At 43.6% G+C, this 20,214-nt stretch overlaps 1 protein-coding gene across 2 annotated transcripts in view; it reads left to right on the top strand.

Annotated features, from left to right (window-relative positions):
* Positions 1 to 3,025: 3,025 nt before the first annotated feature.
* The window catches only part of MPPED2 (metallophosphoesterase domain containing 2), a 114,329-nt gene continuing 97,140 nt past the window's right edge, over positions 3,026 to 20,214 (top strand). Inside the window, exons 1-5 of one of the 2 annotated variants that reach the window (XM_064656988.1) lie at positions 3,026 to 3,169; positions 7,186 to 7,313; positions 7,795 to 7,880; positions 9,908 to 10,032; positions 16,571 to 16,813. In XM_064656988.1, the coding sequence (XP_064513058.1) occupies positions 16,686 to 16,813 (128 nt within the window). In that variant the 5' untranslated portion in view covers positions 3,026 to 3,169; positions 7,186 to 7,313; positions 7,795 to 7,880; positions 9,908 to 10,032; positions 16,571 to 16,685. Of the gene's footprint in view, positions 3,170 to 7,185; positions 7,314 to 7,794; positions 7,881 to 9,907; positions 10,033 to 11,440; positions 11,688 to 16,570; positions 16,814 to 20,214 lie in introns of those variants that run through there. The other variant, XM_064656989.1, reaches the window with a different exon arrangement.

Here is a 20,214-nt window from a genome sequence, read left to right as displayed (position 1 = left end):
TTTGGGCTTGTGAAAATATCTCACAGAATATATTCAGAATATTTAAATATCTTTAGTAATTTAACTCTCAAGCCTAAAATTCAGCTCATTTTCATTGTGGCCTATCACTTCTGGTGTGACATTACTGAAAACCTTCTGATTAAAGCCAGCTCTCTTATGCATACTTTACCTCTGTGACCTATGAGTAGCTTGAAACCATTTGAACTCTGTCTAAATTGGATCCCCCTGGTTGTAAGTGTTACTGCATGTCAGTTCTATGTCAGTTGGATGGAAATCTTGCTGCAGAGGATGAAAGTTCACAGCTCAGTATTAATCTACTGGGCAAACTACATCTAATGCCTTCAGTTTTCTTGAAATACAGCTTCTGATGACCTCTGACAGGCAAAATACAATATAGGATTTTCTAATATTCATTTTTAGTGTAGCTATTTAAAATCTAGCGTGTATCATCCTTCTGTACCAAATAAATGCTGTGAGAGACAAAACTAAGAATAGTGACAAGCGGATTATTGGACATGGAGACTTTTGTTAATCAAATATGTCTGGGTCCATTACTTCACAATTGTCTTGAAACAGAAAATGCAAATCCAGGCTTCAGTAAAGGAGGCTGTGTACAGATGAACTGCTGCCTGGGATTCCCTTGATATCTGTGGGATGAGACTTTCAAACTGCTGTGTGAGGTCAACAAAAAAAAATCCTGAAGCCACATGGCTTCTGGAGCAGACAGCATAAATCACTGAGTGTTGGTGGAGTCTGCCTTTAACTCACAAATAAGAACTTTGAATTTAGCACCAGCTACTGTTTAAAAGAGAATCTGTATAGATTTGTGCAGCTTAAATGACACCATTATCAACATCCTGTGTTACACAGTGACACCTTTGCTCTTGTCAGTTTTAGGGAGTCCTGCAAGTACATTACATTGCTTTTGAAGTGACTTTTTTGGACATAAAATCCAAGCCTAAAAAGGAAAAAATGTCTGATAGGTGCAGGTTTGTAAGTCTGCAACTTATCTCACTTCTGTTTAAACTAACAGCAGAACTCATACCTCTTTCAGAGGAGCAAGACTGACTTTTAAATAGTTAGTTAGAATCTGAAAGGAAATGGATCCTGCATTCCTTGCAAATCCTAAATTGTCTGTGAAAACAGTGGGATTTGGTAGGAGGAAAGAAATCTAAGATTAAGCTCTGTTTTGCAGTGGGATGATGCTAGTTCTGGGAGGGAACTCGTTTAGGCACTAGACATGAATTATATTCATCTTTCTCAAAGCCCTGGTTCAGTCCTACTGAGGAGAACTGGCAAAGTGTTCTTGTGCTAGGTCTGAACGGAGCCCTTGGTTCTTCAAGAAGCCTGTGCTTCAGCCCCGTGTTTAAAAGAGAACTTTTAGCCTGTAGAGGGTGTACCTAATCAACAGTGTCTTTTGAGCCCTTCCAACTCCTCTTATTCTGTAGCTACAGTTTGTCATTACATTGCCATTTGATAAGTCAGACAAAGTATCTCATCTAATGACTCTCATCCTGTCATTCCTCTTAGGGAAATAGAAAACAATAGTAATAAATGAGTAAGGTATGGCCAGAAGTATTTTAAGACAGTGGCAATTGGATCAGTTCTTGGATGGTTTAGGAGCATATTTTCCTGTTGTTTCCATTTTTAAACTCAGACTTCTAAAACCCTGACAGCCTGACTCTTTTTTCCCGTGAGTCACACAAAGGAACAAAGTTTTGATTGCAACATGTGCAGAGCCTAGAGTTCGAAATTTTGGAGTCCTCTTCTGTCAGAAGTTCTAAAACCTGCTATGGAAAGACCCATCTCAGCCATTGGAGTAGCTCCCTGTGGATGCAGTGTTTGGGTCACACTCATCTCTGGGAGCCCAGAGCTCACTCAGCAGGAGCACCACAGAAGTTTCCTGTAAGTACATCTGCTGTACATATTCTGATATAAATATAGAATCACAGCATAGGGACTCTTACAACAATGCAGTGAGGACAAAGTATTAAAAAAAAAAAAAAAGAAAAAAAGGAAAAGAAATTAAGCAGCTTGCAGGCTGTGGCAGTTTTGTGACCGGTGGGCTTTAATCATTGATTTTTGCTTTGTTAATTTGGCAGTATTGAACATGGGTAACTGTAGGGTTCAGATCAGACAAATACGTGGGAAAGAGCGCACTGACAAAAATCCCTCAGCAGATAAGCGAATGTTTCACAGTAACATGAGTGTGTGCAGCTCCATCCTGGACTGAAAGAATTAAAGTTGGGGCTGGCAGCGGCGATCTCTTCCTTCACTGCTCGTTGGCTCACCCTATGCATTTTGATAGAGACCCTCAGATATGGAGAAGTAACATACCCATTGTAGAACTCCCATATCTGGTACATTTTCTTTTGAAGCTTGCAGAGTGCTTTATGACAGGCTAAACTTGAAAGAATAGAAAGAAGCCAACAACAGCGGACGAAACAGTATGATTTAGTAGGTTTTGCATATGAAATAGCTGGCTAAAAGATCACATATACTTAAATAAGAGGGTTTTTATATCAACAGCTAATGTCTAATCTCAAAAATTAGAGTCTGTTCTCAAGGCAAAGCAGAATGTCTGCTTTTTTCAATTATATCCATTTAACTAGAAGTAAAGCTGCGGATTTTAGTGGGATGAAGGTGATTCTGTATCTTTTGCTCTCTGATCCAAAAACATGTAGTATAGTCTCTAGTCTGAAGTTTGGGCAGAACCTTAAATATGTATTTGTCCAGGTTTATTCTAGATTTTGACCTTCTTAAGGTTAACAGTTTGGTTTAAATTGGAAAAAATCATTGTCAGACTATTAGTTTATCTTGCATGTGGGTAGAGACACAGGCTAATCTGGGAAAGTTTTATGTCTGGCTTTGTTTTAGAAGCTGTAGCATTTTGTAGGCTTGGCCCCATACTGGCTACACCACTGGGCTTGTGGAAAGTTGGAACTGAACCCCTACTTTTTCCTTTGTCTCTTGCATTGCCATTTTTGTATTTTTAATTTCTTCCCTTTTCGCTTCTCCTTTCCAGAGGTGAGACACCTCAGTGGATGGGTCACTGTGACAATGAGGTTGCTACAAACAGACACTGTGACTCTGCTTCTCTCAAAGGCTACGCTGTGTGCAAATCTGAATGCACAACAGGAATCCACAGGAACCCTGGGGGCACAGAAAGGTACCCTGCTTAAATCCGAACTGAGACTTATAATTGATTTTATAAACTGGTTTTCTTTTCGGAGGCTCTTTTTACAACAAGATCACAGTTTGGAATGTACAGTAATAACATCACAAAAGATGGAATTGTGGTCAATAGGTCTGGGGGGGGAGGGGGGGAACCAGATAGATAGAAGGCTCCTCAAGTGCATGGTTTGGGTTAACAGTAAGCAGCAGAGAAAATGACTTTTTAACACATAGGACTTGAGACCACCTCATGGGAAGAGATGATATCAAACCCCATGGAAATCACACCTAGATTAGTTTAGAGACTTGAATGTGTTACCAGAAAGTCCTCTTAAGATTCCACTTACCCTTTTTCTACTAAGCCTCCTATCTGAATATTCCCTAACAGAAAGGAGTCTTCTAGATATTTGTTTGCACAACTTTCTTGTTAGGCTTGTTGATAATTAATCTGGATAAATCCATGTGCAGAAACTTCTCATTACCATTCTTTCAAAGCGTGACACAGGACCTTCAAGAGATGTTTGTTTATAGATATTTTCCATTTCATGGTTTCTGCCACGTGTATGTCATGGCGAGATTGAAGGTATAGTTTAGCTAAACTTTCAGATTTTAAAAACTAGTGCTTGGTATTCCACTGCTTGATCTTGATGATTGTCTTTTGTACATAAAAACGTTGATGTGAAATGTAATAAATGTCCCGAAATAAATATTTTAATTCATAGTAGCGCAGTTTCCATAATTTCTTTGTCTTGTTTTATTGTTTGTTCATGTGGTTTTTGTTTTCTTTTTTTCTCTTATTCCCAGTCCTTGTTCAGCTCTACAAGCACACTGCAAAGTGTCAGGAGGAATAACTTATAGCTTGCAGTCCATCATCTGCATTCCCTTTGCATTAGGTGTAACACTGGCATGAAAATCAGAGCCCCTGCTCCAATTTTTCCAGCTGTCTCTGTCTCCCTGTGATCTTTTTGTACAAATTTTCTGGCAAGTCTACAAATATGCATGCTTATATCCCTTTCTTGGGCATGCATATGCATTTTGCTATCTCAAAACATGGGTACAACTGAATGGAATCATTAGGGGTTTTTTCTCAGTAATTCGAGTGTGTTTGCTGATGTAGGCAAACATCAGTAAACAGAACATACACACAGTATCAAAAAATACAATATCTTCTTCCTTTGTCCTCTTCCTCTCAGATTTCTATGTAAGTTTGTTTTGTTTTCATTCAAAATGTATGAATAAAGCAATATCAGGATCTTTTCACTGCCATCTTCAGGTCTTATTTATAGAGTACTTTCACAGCTTCAGGAATTGTTAACTTTTTAGGCAATAAATGTCATCTTGCTTCTGAGGTTACGTTTGTTTTATTTTCCTTAGTAATATTATTGCTTTAAAACTGTAATATATTTTCTATTTTGGTATTTTTCTGTTGCCCCAAGGGACTTGAGCTGTAACAAGGATTTGCATTGGCTACAGTGCTGTTCTTATTCTGCACATGGTTATGGGTAGACAGGAGAGAGTGCCAGGGCTGAACATGATATTCTATTGGAACAGCTTGTGCCAAGATTTGGGCTTGAACAATTTGGAGGAGACATGATGTCACTGTCTCTGTAAAGTGAATTTGAACAGGACAGTTGTACTGTATTTTGGGCATGTGTTTTAAAAATAACAATTAAAATAATATCTTGTGTGTTTCCTTATTTTTTTTTGTCTTTGCTCTCTGGTTTCACAGCCTTTGAACTGCATTTCTTGTGTCCTGGTGGTATTTCTGTTTCATTATTTTTCAAGCAGAGTTTGATGACACTGATTTAGCAGTTTCTCACAGTTCACTGCTCCAGTTTTCATCAAATTATACTTGTAGTTATACTAGACACTTTCATCATCAATTTCCATATGCCTCAAAGACATGCAGGGACCAGTTTGCCAGCACTGAACTCAAATGCCAGACAATAACTGGAATACAGGATTTCTTTTCCTAGGGTGTCTGAGACAAAGAGCGTAGAATCCTTCAGTTTTTAGGAAGTGTTTTCAGCCTGAACGCATTAAAAATGTAGACAATAACTGCTATGAAATATTGGTTTTGAAATGTCAAATCAAGGGATAAAAATTAACGTTGGTTAAACGGTAAGACCTTAGCCATTTCTTTCCAGAAACCTACCTTACATTAGAGAGCACTGCTTTTAAATTTAAGGTTCTCTCTTTCCCCACAGAATCAGAGGATTCATAAGCAACCTGAACTATATTTTCTGTACAGCTAAGTTTGATAATTATGATAATTTACACACAATAAACATTTCACCTTCAGGCTCTAGGTTTACAGGTACCTTCAGATCAGCAACGTTACTGGGGACATTTAAAGTGACAAGACTCCTGAGAATGACTGTGAAAGTCTTTTCCTTCATTTAGAGGGTCTTGATTACTCAGATTTGAAAGATGTCCATGCTGGAAGCCCTGACACCTTTAAAGGTTTTCTGTTACGTTCATCCTGCAATTTTCTGCAGAGGGACCACAGTTCCAACACAAAAGATAATCTGGATTCTGTAAACTGGAACTAGATGTAGATGTGCTGGAGACCATGGTTCTTAATGTCTGTCAAAAGCATAAAGTTAATTATGCAAGGCATGAAGTGAAGCTCTATTTGTTTAGATGTAAAGAGGTTAACTCTGAGTAACTGTTGACAATAGTCATCATCATCAGATGAATTGCCATTAAATCTGTAGTGCTCAAAAAATGTCTTCAAGATAGCACAGGAGTAATATTCTCACTTCTGCCCTACCATGTAAATTGCTTTACTTGCACTGAGAGCCAAATCTATCTCAGTTTTGCAGTTTGCTTTCCACATGGAATTTTGACTGATGTTGAGAATTTTGCACATAACTTTCAGTGCAACAGGGACCTTCTCTCAGGACTAGAGAGAAGAATTTTTCTCTGTCTGCAGGAATTTCAGTTTGTAGAGTCTGCCATTTGTAGAATGCACTCAGTGTGACAGAAAACCACTTCACTAGATCTCCTCTCTGAAGTCGGGAGGACATGGGTAGAGTGAGAGTGTGACTTCTCAAAACTCATGAGGACACAGTTCGTATCACATCCAGGAACAGAAACATAGTGTGGCCAGGGCCTGCCACGGGGGGAGAAAATCTATGTGATGAAGAGGGAAGGGAGTTGTTGAACCAGTTAAAGGTCAAGGAGAGGAGAAATTTGTAATACACTCTACTGTAATACTAATGCCTGTTTCCTGACACACCACCAAGTTTTGGAATTATTTGGTACAGTGGGCTCTAAGTGCCTGAACTGCAGACAAATTAAACTGAGGGTTTTCTCATGCATTGGCTTTGACCCAATGCGTTATAGACCAATTAAATCATAAAATGATCATTTGTGGGAAAAGGCATCCACCTTCTTCTAAACAGGTAAATTGTTATGCATTACACAGAATGTTTAAACACCTCACATTACTCCCACAGTTGTGTATTCCCTGTCACAGCTCATTTACCAGAAGGTGACCCCCAAAAACCTTTACTTGTAGTGTGCCCTGAGCCTTCAGTGTTTGGGAGTTCCTGTAGTAATGTCTTTGCAGTAACTGCTCTCCATCAAACAACACTTGGATCTTTACATACATATAAAACTGAAGTCACTGGCTGCTCTGTTATAAATCACCCATATATCCTTCTCAGTTTTGAAAAAAGAATGTTCAGTGGAATGTTCCAGAAAAAAAAAAAAAAAAAGGAGTGGTTTCTTCTCTAGGTAACTTGACTATCAGTTACACTGGGATTTTTTAGAAGGGCAAATGACTCACCTACAACCTGTTTTTGCATAATTTTTTATTTCTAGAGAGGATGAATAGGAAAGTTCCAATCAAATATTTAATTTGTTTTAAAGGGGCAAGGCAGCAGACAAAGTTCTGGTCCATCAAATATAAAAAGACTGCCCAGAGAGCAACTAGTGGTATCTCCTTCATTAGTCTTACCTGATGCTCTTTCAGCATTGCAATGACATGCTCCTCTGTGTCTGCAGGTTCTGACAGAAGGTGCAAATTTCACTTCCTTTGGAGAATTGTCATTTCCCTCCAAAAGCTGGTGGGCTTCTCTGGAGGGGTCATGGAGTCTTCTTGAAGACATAGTGTCTGCTGGAGTGTTGAACAGGTTAGTGTGTGGGCCCTTGTTTGTGAAAGAAAAAGTGGGATGAAAATTCATAATGGGACAGAATACAAAAACCAAAAGCCAAGAGGCAATTTTTTTTTTTTTTTTTTTTTTTTTTTTTTTTTTTTTTATAATTCAGCTTCTAGGATTCAATTAACTCCCAGTTCCAGTCTGTGATTTTGTTCAGGAGCTCTAAGAGCTAAAAAAACCCAATTTGTATCTTCAAAATTGGAATCCTGGAGGGGTTTCTTTTTCTATTTGTTTGTTCTTCATAGATTATACTATGATCTTCTGTTGTTTAAATGTTGTTGGCCAGCATGCATGCCAAATGCTCTGTGACTTATGGACTACAAGTGAAGAGGGAGAGCAGTGGAGAACTTTAAATCCATCCAACTATATCCAGCAAATTTGGAATGTTGTGGGACTCAGTGGGACATTAAGCCTAAACTAATGCAGTTTTCTCCTGTTGTCTTCTGTTCCACAGTTAGTGAAGAATTTCTACTGTAATGAGGGGAATGAGCCTGTTAAGTTACAGGTTTTGGCAGAACTGCAGTGATTTGTATTGACATGGTGAGTCCAGTGACTTTTGGTGTAGACTGCTACCAGTGCCTGTCCACTGGATCAAACTCTACTTTCTTAAAATGTTAACCAACCAACATACAAATTGTTTGGTACTCCCCCTGTATGCCCCTGTCTCTGCAGGCCGAAAGTGAATTTTCTCTGCAATGCAAATGAGAACCCTTGATGCTCTGGTCTTAAAATGGCTCAAAAGGCCATGTACTGAAACAAACAAATTAAACCCCTCTGACACTGTGTCCAAACGAAAAGATAGTGTGAAACACTGGCCTAACTTTTTGTGAAACTGTAGCACACCCTGTGCTGGTGTTGGTCTCACGCTGCAGACAGAGGCAGTCTCCCATGTGCCAGTGTGGGCATTCCAGGGACTGTGCTGTGGACTAGACTGGGGAACTGACCTGCCTTGAAACCCTTTTTGGAAGGAGGCTTTTTTAAAAAAATGAATTTGTTCCTCTTGTGTGGTTTGCACGTGTTTGAAAATTGGGGGGTTGTTTGGTTGAAAATTGTTTGGTTTTGGTTGGTTGGTTTTGTTTTGCGGTTTTTGTTTGTTTGTTGTTTTGTTTTAACTCCTTTCTGTGTAAAAGATCACTCAAAAAATTCTGTTATTTAAGGAATGAGTTCTCAGAGGTGAACTTTAAATTATTCTTTCTTGTATTGCTTCACAGATACTCAGGGAAGCTTTTTCCTGAACAGCAAAACGAGATGGGTGTCTGTGGTTTACTCCAGATTACCCTGTGTGTGTCTCAAAAGCTCTGTCTTGTGCTTGGCAGAAACTGGAGACAGTGGTTCCTGTGAACTGTATTAGAGATGACATAATAGATTTTGAAGAATGGGTATGCTTTTTGGGATAGTATAGTGTTTTATAATATTTAACATGCATCTCCTGCATCTGTACATTTGATGACACTCACTTTGGATTTGTAGAAGTGAAAAAATAAAATCCAGTGCAAACTCTGAATATGACTAAGGTTTCATGTGTAACATACAATTTTAATATTACAAATAGGAAGTATTAAAGTAAACAAGAGCTGTTTGTTCACTGTTTTGAATTTCACCCAGCTAGAAAAATCAGTCCTGTGACACAATAAACAGCTCACTTACTTTTTTCACTTTTTGAATTTATCTCTGAGATCCTCTTGTCAAGTGTGTATTAATAAGTACACATTCCAGCCAAAATATAGATGTTTTATTTTTCTGTGTTTGCATTTTGATGCTGCTCCTGTGAATTAGAGAAAGCAACTCCTTTCCTCAGAAAATCCTTTAATGAATTTAAATAAAATATTTTTTTCCTTCTTTTAGCAACTCCCAGGGCCAGCACATTTCTAAAGTGGGTGCATCTTCGGAAAGCATACTGTTCTTGGGGAAACAGAAAACAAGTAGTTTGAAAAAAGGGAAAAAGTTTTGTTGTGTGCTCTTAACAGAAAATGTTCCAGAGTTTGTCAAGTCATATATTAAAAACAGTGCTCCTGGTGACTGTATTACAGCTTGGTGGTGGTGAGGAACACTCAGTATTGTGATAGAAGTGTGAACCTAGAGTCAGGTCCCACTCTGGATTCACACAAGTACCCATGTACCTCTAACTTTCAGGTCCCAGAGCTTGCTTTGTATAAGGACCAGTAGATCAGGTAAGTGCTCACTTCAGTACCAGGACACTGAAACACTGGGGTAATGTCTGATCTGTCTCTTGCCACACAGAGCATCAGAGAGAAGGTCTTTGAGCTTTCTAACTCCCAGTCCAGCCACCTACCCAGGCTTCCACCTTGTTTCTCCCTCTGGGCTAGAAGCTCTTTTTTGTAGTGTTGGGGGCTCCAGATGTATAAGGACACAACTACAGGAAAAGTCTTTCTGCTGCAGCTGGGGAGAAGGGATGCAGCAGGTTCAGGGTCAAGTTTGCTGCTTCTCCTCCCCTCACCTCCCCTGCCCCTCCATGATCCTATGCTGAAGTTGGCAGTGGTACCAATGAAGCTGTCCTGCTCTCTCTCTGTCCTCAGTTGCTCATCTCACTCCCTGTCTTGTTCCAGAAGAAGTGTTTGTGCAGTTGTGAAGTGGATTGAGTGAGGATACGGACTCACACCGAACCAGAACGTTTTTCCCTGGTGCTAAATGGATCAGTGTCCCAGGTGGGGTTCCCAGCTCTCACAGGAGGGTGAGTGCAGGGACAGAAGTGGGGGGAGTGGGCTGAATGCTGGACTGCTTTTTTTACAGCTGTGTCAGAGTAAGTCAGCTAAAAATTCTTGTGAAACTATGGCCTCAGACTTCATTCCAGGCAAAGTTTCCCTGGAAATGTTACTTTGATTTGATTAGGAGGACGACTCATCTGTGGGCCATTTTGTCTGAAACAGGAATTTTCCTTTGGTGGTTCACAGTGCTTGCTTCTGTTAAAAGGGATAAAGACAATAGTAAAAAAAAAAAAAAAAAGAGGGACTGAAAGGGCAAATTTGGAAAAAACCTTTTGCCATTTAGTCTTTTTTTTAGGTTGATTTTTTCTTAGTTTGCCATGATTCTAAACAGAACAATCCATCCCAGTGGATTTCTGCCTGGCAATACAAGGGACCCTTCTCACAGTTTTCAGTAACAAAGAAAAACCTGCCTGCTTGCCATCTATGTCTGAAGGTTGGCCAGAGTAAAAATTACTTATTTAAGATATATAGGACATTATTTACTCTTAGAGACCTGTTATCTATTTTCTATCTGCTCGACTATTCAAAATTGTTTGGATTTTTTCCTTTTCTTTTCTTCCTTATTTCTTTTTTTTCCTCCCCATTGTAAGTGTACCTTTGTGGAAGTCTCCCCTTCCATTTGCTGTCTCGAAAGTAACAGAGCAAACACCTATAATCTTTACTTTGTTACTGTTGTGGCTGTTGACACAATTGCTGTGGATGGGGAGGGGGGGGAGGAAGACAAAAAAAAAAGAAAAAGACAACAGCAACCTCCGTGATTCCCTGATTCTATCTTTCCATAGAAAAGCCCCAGTCACCCTAAGACAATGTTCGGCCTCAAAGGCGAACCCTGCAGTGGTGTTTCTGTGTGGTTTTTCTGGCCGCTGAGGTGAGCTTACCTACAAAGGAGCAGAGCACCGCATTGACACCCAGTGACGAAAGGTGCGGCGGAAGATGCGAAAACCCGTTCCGAGGATTTTTTTTTTTTTTACTTTTTTTTTTTTTCTTTTTTTTTTTTTAAATTTTTGCTGTTGTTACTTATTTATTTTGCTATTCGTGTGGGCAGGGACAGAGCCGATCGGCGGTGCGCGGAGCGGGGCCGGCCGTGTTTGGGGGTGCGAGGCGGGCGCTGCCCCTCGGCGGCGGGGAAGGGGGTCCCGGTGGGCTCCGGCGCTGCCCTCCCCGCTCCCCCGGGGCACCCCTGCGTGACCCCAATGGGCGGCACAGCCACCGCTCCAGCCGGCCCGGCGGGGGGAAAGCCGTGCCGCACTTGGGAAATGCAGCAGCGACTGCTCCCTCCCTCCCTCCCTGCCCGGGGGGGTGAAGTGCGAGGCAGCGGGAGGAGCCGTGCGTGTGTGTGTGTGTGTGTGTGTGTGTGTGCGAGCAGCGCGCCGTGGCCGCCGTGTTTCCTGGTGCCTGCTCCCTGACCCCAGTGGCAGTCCCGATCACTGCACCGCGCCCGCCCCCGCCGCCGCCCCGCTCCCGCAGCCGGACCCGGACCCGGACGCGGAGCCAGGGCCCCGCCGGGCACCGCCGCGGGGTCGGGCGCAGGCTCTGCCCCGGCCGCGCCCCCGCAGCCCCATGGAGCGGCCCCGCTGAAGGCATCCCCGACCCGCCCGCAGCGGCAGCCGGCGGAGGGAAGGTGAGCGGCCCCGGGCCGGTGTCGGTGCAGGGCGGGCACGGCGGGGGCAGCGCCGCACAAAGCGGCGGGTTAGAGGTGCCGTGTCATGGGCGAGAGAGCGGGAGGGAGGGGGGGGCGGGCAGGAGCTCCAGCGGCGGCGGCGGGTCCAGCCTCCCGCGAACAATAATGAGGATAAACCCGGCCGCCTGCGCTCCTGCCGCCCCCCGGCGTGACCGCCCGAGCCCGCCGGGTCGGGTCGGGTCGGTCGGGTCGGTGCGGCGGCGGCAGCGGCGGCGGCGGCGCTTCCCCGCAGCCGCGGCGCGTTCCCGGCGGCGCTGAGCGCGGCTGCCCTGCCCCGCTGCCCAGGCCGTGCCCCCGCTGCCCTCGGCCGCCGCCGCGGCCCCCGCCCGGGCCGGGGGGCGGCGAGGGGTCGGCGGCGCTGGAAGCGGCGCGGGGGCGGCAGGGGGTGTGTGCGGGGCTGCCGGCGCGGGGTCGGGGCGGGGGGCGGCGCGGCGGGGCCGGGAGGGTAGGCCGGGGAGCATTGTGCTGGCTGGGGCCAGCGGGCGGGCGGGCGGCAGCGCCGAGCGGCCGGCGGGGACGGGGCTGCCGGCGCCGAGGGACCCGGGGATGGGGGTGCGTGTGTGTGTGTGTAGGGGGGGGAACACGCCGCAAAAGTAAAGGAGGGAAAAGCGGGCTGGTTTCGCCGTTCCCCGGCGGAGTTGCCCCTCGCCCTTTGGCCGGCGTAGAACCCGCTCTGAAACGCTGATCCCGGAGGCCTCAGACACTTGGAAGCTTTCAAGGGGTTGGGGGCGAGGTGCGGGGGACGGCGCGCTTGGCACCGCCGGGATAAAAAGCAGCGGGCATCCCGCCTCCGCCCCCCCCCCCCCCCGCCCGGCCCCGCCGCGCTCGCCCGCGGCTGCCGCGGAGTTCATCGCATCCCTCCCCCGAGCATCCTCCCCCCGCGGATCATCCCGGCCCGTGGCAGCCGGGGGACACGGGGGCGACGCGAACTTTGTGCGGCGCGGCACGTACGGCGCAGACAGGGCAGCGATGCCCCCCGGAGCCGCGGGGCGGGGGCAGGGCAGGGCAGGGGGCGCGGGGCGGGGGCTGCGGCACACGCCGGGACGGGGCCGCGCCGGAGCCATTGGCCACCCGGAGCCATCAATCACCGGGGGGCGAGCCCGGCGCCCCGCGGGGCCGCGGCCGGGGCGGCCCGGGAGCGGCGGCGGGCGGCGGTGGGGAGCGGCCGGGAGCGCAGGTACCGGGGGTCGGCGGGGTGGGGGGGAACGGGGCGGGGGAGTGTCGGGGTCCGGCCCCCCCTGCGCCTCCGCCGGACTCGATGGGGTGTCTGGAGCCCGGAGTTGTCCGCAAACTGCAGCGCAGCATCTCGGGGGCTGCGGGGCCGCTGCCAAACCCCCGCGGGCTGAGGGGCAGCGCAGCGTGAGTGCGGGGGGATGCGGGGCCGGCGGGGCCGGTGCCCGCGCCCCGGGCGGGCGGAACGTGTGGTGTCGGTGTAACAGCGCCGGGATAGTGGATGTATCAACAGAAGGTGTTGACACGGGATTAACCCTTCCCGTCTCCTGCCTTTCAGCATTTTCTCTTACGGCCCGAGCTCAGCCAGAGGCAAATGTTTGAAATTCAGATGAGGAAGGCGTAAATATTTTATTTGGGGAAATGGGTTTTTCGCGTGCCTGTGTGTGTGCGTGTACATACGCAGGGCTCGTGTGTGTAGCTCTCCGTGAAATGTAATGTTACATTTCAAATACCTGTGCTTATTTCGTGGTAGTTTTTATGACAGGGCAGCAGCGTACAGATTTACAATTAGCTGCGCCTAAGTTTGGGCCAGCCCTGTTCTGAAAAAGTGCCGGTTTTTACCTGTAACACTGAGCAGATGTGTACAATGGCACATCTCCTGTCTCGCTGCCGGTACAAATACACGCTGGAAAAGGATAACTGCCTATATTTGGGAAAACACAACACGCCAAAAAATCATTATTTAGGTTTTTAATGCGGTCGTTCTTACTTAAAACTGCCTCGTAAAGCGTGGAAGATATTACACATTGTTATACTTGATAGATGGGAAAATAATGCAACTTTTATTCTTTTGTACTCATCTCCTGCATGTAACCTTCAAACAGTGCTCAGTTAGAGAAAGAAGAACAGGAGCGATTCAAAGTAGTCTTTTTAATTTATTTTGTTTTAATCTTGGGCCTAAAATATTTTTTTTAAAGTTTTGAAGGGTTCAGCTTCTTTTTCTATTTTCTTCAGAGACATTCACAGTAAGGAAGGTAATAATTAGATACTTCTGATAGGTGAGCTGTAGTACTCTATGGAGTACTAAAAGGAAATTAAGAGAATTGACACAGAAGCCAGCTTCAAATTTTACTTTCTTTTTTAACCCCCAGTCTGGCATTTGTTGTGAATTTCAGCTTAAAAGGATATTTTGTTCAGCTTTGTCTTAATTTAAGTATAGAGATTTATTTTCAAGATTGAAGATTAGAACAATGGGAAGGAATTGCAGCTTATATACTTATAATCTTACTGAGAGTCAACTTAAAAGTATTTAATACAGCTATTCAAGTATCCTCTTGTCATTTGTTTTATGCCAGTTAGTTGTAATTTCTTTCTGTAACATGGATTGTTATAAACCTTGAAAAAAATGCTTATTATCTGTATGTATAATTCACTCTCATGAACAAATTAGATTTTTCTTCCATGAGTGAACTATAATATGAAATTTAATGTTGTGACCTTTCTTATGCTGGATTACTAAAAACAGTGTCATTTAGCTTTTCTGAAAGCCCAAGCATATTTTTGTTGTTGGTTTAATGTGTTGTTTTATATTGTTGTTTTTAATTGTGGAAAAGAGTAACATTACACATGTAATTTTCACATCACTTCTTAGTATATGCAGACGCTAAAGTTCTTGCTGTGTAAAAGAAAAAGTCTAGTTGTTCCAGTTTTTTCCTGGGAGCTCTGATGGCCAGCATTCTTGCTAATGACAGTCATTTCTCTGGCAGGAAGATGTTTTCATTTGTATTTACTTTTCAGTACAGGGCAATTATGCTGCTCTGTGTTGTGCACTCTTCGCAGTTCCTATCTCAAAAGAATTACAGTACTTGGAACAGGACTGCGGTTTGAAGCAGGTGTTGTGTTTTACTGTTATGCAAAATAACACTAAAATATAATGGTAAAGGAAATTAAGGAAACAGCTGCAAACTTGGTGTGGTAACCGCTACATTAAGATTTGTGAGCAGTTGTTGCAGCATCTTACATCACATCCAAGGCAGCAAAGATTTGTTTCAGTAAAGCTCACCTTGCTCCTGAAACTATTGCACTTGTTCTTTCTAAGGGGATTAGTGTGGAGACCAGACCATAACCTGAGTTACAAAGATGTACCATCTCACTAGTGACAGTTTGTTAAGCTGGGACTTTATGCTTTAGTTTCATCTTCTTTTATATTTTTTCCCTCCATCTAAAGAAGATGTAGGATAGAACCCAGTTACTGGAATGAAGGTTGCAGAATGTCTTAACCCAACTAACATATGGAAGCCTACATAGGCCTGAGGTGGTAAAATAGTAAAATAAATGGCCTATAGCAGGCCATCTGCCATTTGCAGGGCATTTTCATCATGCTTCATGCCAAAGTGGAAATTAGTCTTTGTATTAAAAATATATTTTGAATACAAATCAAAGATTTCAAGTATTTCATGTTACACATGGCAAACACATTTCTATTTGGGAGCTAGAGAGGTCCAAGAAAATCACACTGAAAAACCAGTGTTGATGCTCAGGGCTCAAATCATTCTCTTCTCTTTCCCATCTCTTTGTTCCTCCCAGTAAGCACTGATTTACTTTTGTGAATTACACAGCAGACATGGAAAAAACACTATTGCGTGTGGCAGCTAAAGGGAGGGATATCAGCTGATGCCAGGTGTCATGATTTCATGTCAGTCCTTGCTGGGATAGCGTGTCCCAGCTGAGCATCTGCCTCGTGAGTTGCTCATCTTGAAAGTGTTCTTCGAACATCAGCTGATCAATTTTCACAGAGTCCCTCTGAAAGGAAGGCAGCTGAGGGATCCTCAGTTTATTGACGGCAGAAATCGAAGCTCAGATTTTGTGCAAGAAGCTCAGCAGAGCAGGTTTGGGAGGTTTCTGGCTATTTGGGTTTTGCTTGTATTACAGTGTACATCCAGTCTTGACACAAAATACGTTTAAGAGCACTTTGAAGAAGTGAAAGATAGGGATGCATACGGAGGGAAGAGCCTATTTCTTTCATCTTATTCAGAAATATTCGTGCATAAAATCGCACTTAAATCTGTCAGATAAATCATTACTGTCTGGTGGTGAATCCAAACCAGTTTCATTGCTAGTGCACTATAACATGAATATTTTGCAAACGTTGTCTGGATAATCGCCTTTCTCTGGACAAATAAATGCTTTGATTTAAAGGCATTTGGGTGTAACTTTAGCTATGCAATTTTAAAATGTTCTTTACATCAGTTTCTTATAAGTCTCTGGATTGTCATTCATGTGGTAAAGCTGCAATAGGGCCTAGAAAACAAGTGTGTATGTTTGTGGAAAGTCGTTTATCTTTCAGCAAACTGGGTCCACTTGTTAGTTTTCGTGGTTGCAGTTAGCACAAGATATTATTTCAAATAAAGAATATGAAATGTGGAGTATTTAACAGAAGCTTTAAACTCATGTTTTATTCCCCCCGCCCCAAGATAAACAAACAAACAAAAAAGTGAATAGTAATGCTTAGAGAGTGGGGTGATGGTTACATAAAAAATATAGAAAAAGGTGTCTGAATAGAAATCAGGAGAGGATAGAGTAATCTGTCTATGTATGTTTACGTCTCCTCATAGCTTATAGCAGTGTGTGCTGTCTTTCTCTCCTGGCAGAGGTCACGGAGTTGATGAGGAGCTGCTGGGAATCGGGAGCTGCCTGGACCACAATGCCCTACCCTGCTCCTGGCCTTGGGAAGTTGTGAGCTGCTCATGTCCATAAGGAGGAAGGATGGCTCATGGAATTCCTTCACAAGGCAAAGTTACCATAACGGTGGATGAATACAGCTCCAACCCAACGCAGGCGTTTACACACTACAACATCAACCAGAGCAGGTTCCAGCCTCCACATGTGCATATGTGAGTATTCCCGACCCTCCTGCCCGTGTGTCTGTGCGTGTGTCTGCCTGTGCCTGAGACAGAGAACCGCTGCTCAAGGAGTGGGTTGAAAACTGGGAAATTTGGTTAGTCACATGAGCTAAGAGGCTAAATGGTTGTCAGATTTCTTACCTGGCTGGCTGAGGTTTGAGAAGCCCTGCTCCATCCTCTCCTGGAGGTGACTGCCATCGCCTCTGTGGAACTCCCCTGTGCCGACTGGTGGGGCGAATGTTCTCAAGCTTGTCACTCTACTGAGCTTTCTTTTAACTCGCCTGAGGGACCCATTGCTTTAAAAATTAAGCTCCCTTCCCCCAGCCCTTACACTCAGCTGCGAAATAGGCCTAATTGGGACTAATTGTCCCCCCTGATCAGTGAATCCTTTGTCCTCGTGGTTGCGAGTGGAACGTGTGCCGCATGACACATTCCATTCCACCCGCAACCTGCCGCACAAAGGAGTCGGGGTCTGCCCAGTAGTTCCTCCCAAGAAATACAAATACTCTCTTAAAACAACAGCTCTGGCCCGAACCAACAAGAGCACGGGAAGTGGAGAGCTGAAAGCTCCTTCCCTCACCTTGTTATTCCTGGGCATTGTGTGACCCGGGACCCTTGTGCCGCCCAGCACCTTTGGCACAATGGGCTGCTTGCTTAGCAAAGAGCTAAGTACCAGTTTTAACTCTGAATTTCCTTCCCTTTGTTTAGTTGGGTTTGATCTTTATCGGTTATTTCTGTGAAGGTTCTTTTTCTTTTAGCATTAATAGACTGAAAAGCACGTGAAACTAAAACAAAGCCGACATCTCTTGACCTCCTGCGAGCCATTGTTAGGCAGGATTTTGAACGATGTCACACTATTGAATTTGATAAGGATTTAGCATAATAAGGGGGGGAAAGTTGTATGGTACTTCATTGCATTTTTGTTATGTAGAAGGCTGCCGGAAGAGTCACAATGTAGGAGTTCAGCACCTTCTAATGGGATTTCATGTGGTTACAATGTTCCTAAAGGCAACTTTAGGAAGGATGCTGAAGAGTGTCTGTCCTGCATGTGGCTGACTTTTCAAGGTGAAAAAAGTTTTCATTAATTACATTTGATTGAAAACGTTTAGACAGCCACACCTCTAATAGATAGTGTATCTCTTAAATGATATTGATTCGATGGATATCTTAAAAGGTACTTTTCTTGTCTGGAAAAACTGTAATTGAAATAAATACTGAAACTACAAAGTTCAGTACAGTGACAGTATTTTAAGTGACAGTATTTTAGATGATTTTTAACTTGAATACTGCAACTTTCTTAAAATCAGTAATTTGATTTCAGGGGAGGGTGTGGCAAACTAAAGGGAGATCAAAATTTAGAAAAATTGGAATTTAATTAGTCTCAGTTTCACAGTGGAAGCAGAGAGAGCAATGTCATAGTGCAGGAGGCGAGTCTGGATTCAGGTGTAGGTCTGGATAACAAATGATGGATTTTAGAAAACCTATTGAGGGGAAAAAAAAAAGACAGGGTCCTACCAGGAGGGTAGAGGAAAGCATGGAAGTGAAGACTATGGCTGAGGGTTTGTGTGATGGTAACAACAGCTGAATTATTTCTGGGGAGGAGAGCCTGGGTTCTGTGGTGGCTTCAGACAGGGTCTTTATTTGTCTTCTCAGCATTTTGTAGTGGAAACACTGTGTGTATTTTTGAAAGAGGATGTCATCAAGTGAGAAACCTGAACAGAAAATTGGTAAAAGCAGTATTAACAAAGAAACCATGATCTGTTTATCCTGTTGTATCTCTTTTAGTGCCACGTTGCTGCAGCCACTGGGATTGATTTGATTTGGTTTTACAGTCTGCTTTTTTTTATTGTTGCTGTCTTTTAAAGTAATGCATGCGTTTGGTTGGTTTTTTTTTTTTCTTTTCTAAGAGGGAGTTTGAGGAAGCTTTATTCTCTAGTGAAAAATTTATTTTAAAAATCATGGGATGATGAGAAATGAGTAAAGCAACATGGGAACTGAGTGTTGTGACAGGTATGTGAATAGCAGGGCAATATATTGCTGCAGGGCCCTGCTGCATACCATAAATCAGGAGCTGGGTGCAGCTTAAGGACAGTGTTCTTTGCTAAGGGAATTTTTTTAGAACTAATTTCTTTATGGATATGCATCTCCATGTGCAGAGGTGAGAACTGGGTTCATGGCACATACTGAGCCATTTCTGGTTCTGGTATCCTTTGGGCTCAGCTCTTGTTTCACCCAGAGTAGAGGGGAGTCCATGGAATATCACCAGCACAGACCTGGTGGGTGAGGCACTGCAGGCATCAGTCTGCCTGTTCGTGGGACACATCCTGTGCTTTTTCTCCCACTTTCATTTTGTGCCTTTCATGTGACAGTGTCAGCTGGGATACAGTTCTCTTATCTTTATTTGTGTATTTCCACCAGCACTTCTTAGTGAATCTGTTTAAATGTACAGCCAGGTAAACAACAGGGGATTTGTTACAGCTCCCTTTGCTTGGGCTGGCTGGGACAGCAATTTTGTCACTTAAGCTCTGGTGGTATAACTTTTGAATCAGTTTGTCCATTCTTTTTATTTCATTTCTCTACCAATTAATATTTGAACAGGTATTCCAAAGGCAAATTTTACAATTATTTTGCATAAAGGGATATAATTTGAAATATTATTTTGTCATCTTAAGCAATGCTCCCACCTACAGGTTTCACTTACTTTCTGAAGATGCCATAAAGTGTTTGTGTTTGAATGTTTTGTACAAGTCATGTTTACTTTCTGTTAGTTTTAATTAAATGCATCACCTTAGTTCCCTGCTTTCAAGGGCAGCTGCAAAATAATAAATGACAATTATAATATGCTTCCCTTTGCTTCATATTGATTATTATTCTTCTGAAAGTTTTCATACTTTGTATTTTTTTTGCCAAAAGTTGTGACTTAGAGGCAAGTGCTTTTTGCTCCTCTGGTGTGGTGCTGCCATGTATGAGAAGTTTTTGTTTGTTTTGGGGTTTGTTTGTTTGTTTTTACATTTGTTTTATTTTGGGGGGGGGTGTTTTGTTGTTTTATTTTTGTTTTTTAAACCGGTTTTAAGCCATTTAGAGTTTTGAGGTGTTCTGTATGAGGCTGGGATCAGTGAGCAGCAGTAGAATGCAACCTGGGGACAAATCCAAATGTAAAACTGCTCACTTAGGCTTTAACCATAGAGAAAAACCTCCCGATTTAGGTACAACACCCCTTTTACTTGCAGGGGGGAAAAAAAAAAAGGAAGAGTGAAATAAACTTTGTGTATCTGTTTTGGATGGGCCCATCTGGTGAGGATGGGGGAGTTTTGTGAAGATAAAATAGCTGTAGCCCAAGCTGCTGCAGGCTGGGCCTTTTAGAGGAGTTCATTATCTTCTGGTCTCACCAG

Source organism: Pseudopipra pipra, chromosome 6 (assembly GCF_036250125.1).
Source record: "Pseudopipra pipra isolate bDixPip1 chromosome 6, bDixPip1.hap1, whole genome shotgun sequence".
In the NCBI taxonomy this organism is placed as follows: Eukaryota; Metazoa; Chordata; class Aves; order Passeriformes; family Pipridae; genus Pseudopipra; species Pseudopipra pipra.
Note: the sequence above shows the minus strand (reverse complement) of the source record. Positions and strands in the feature narration are given on the sequence as shown.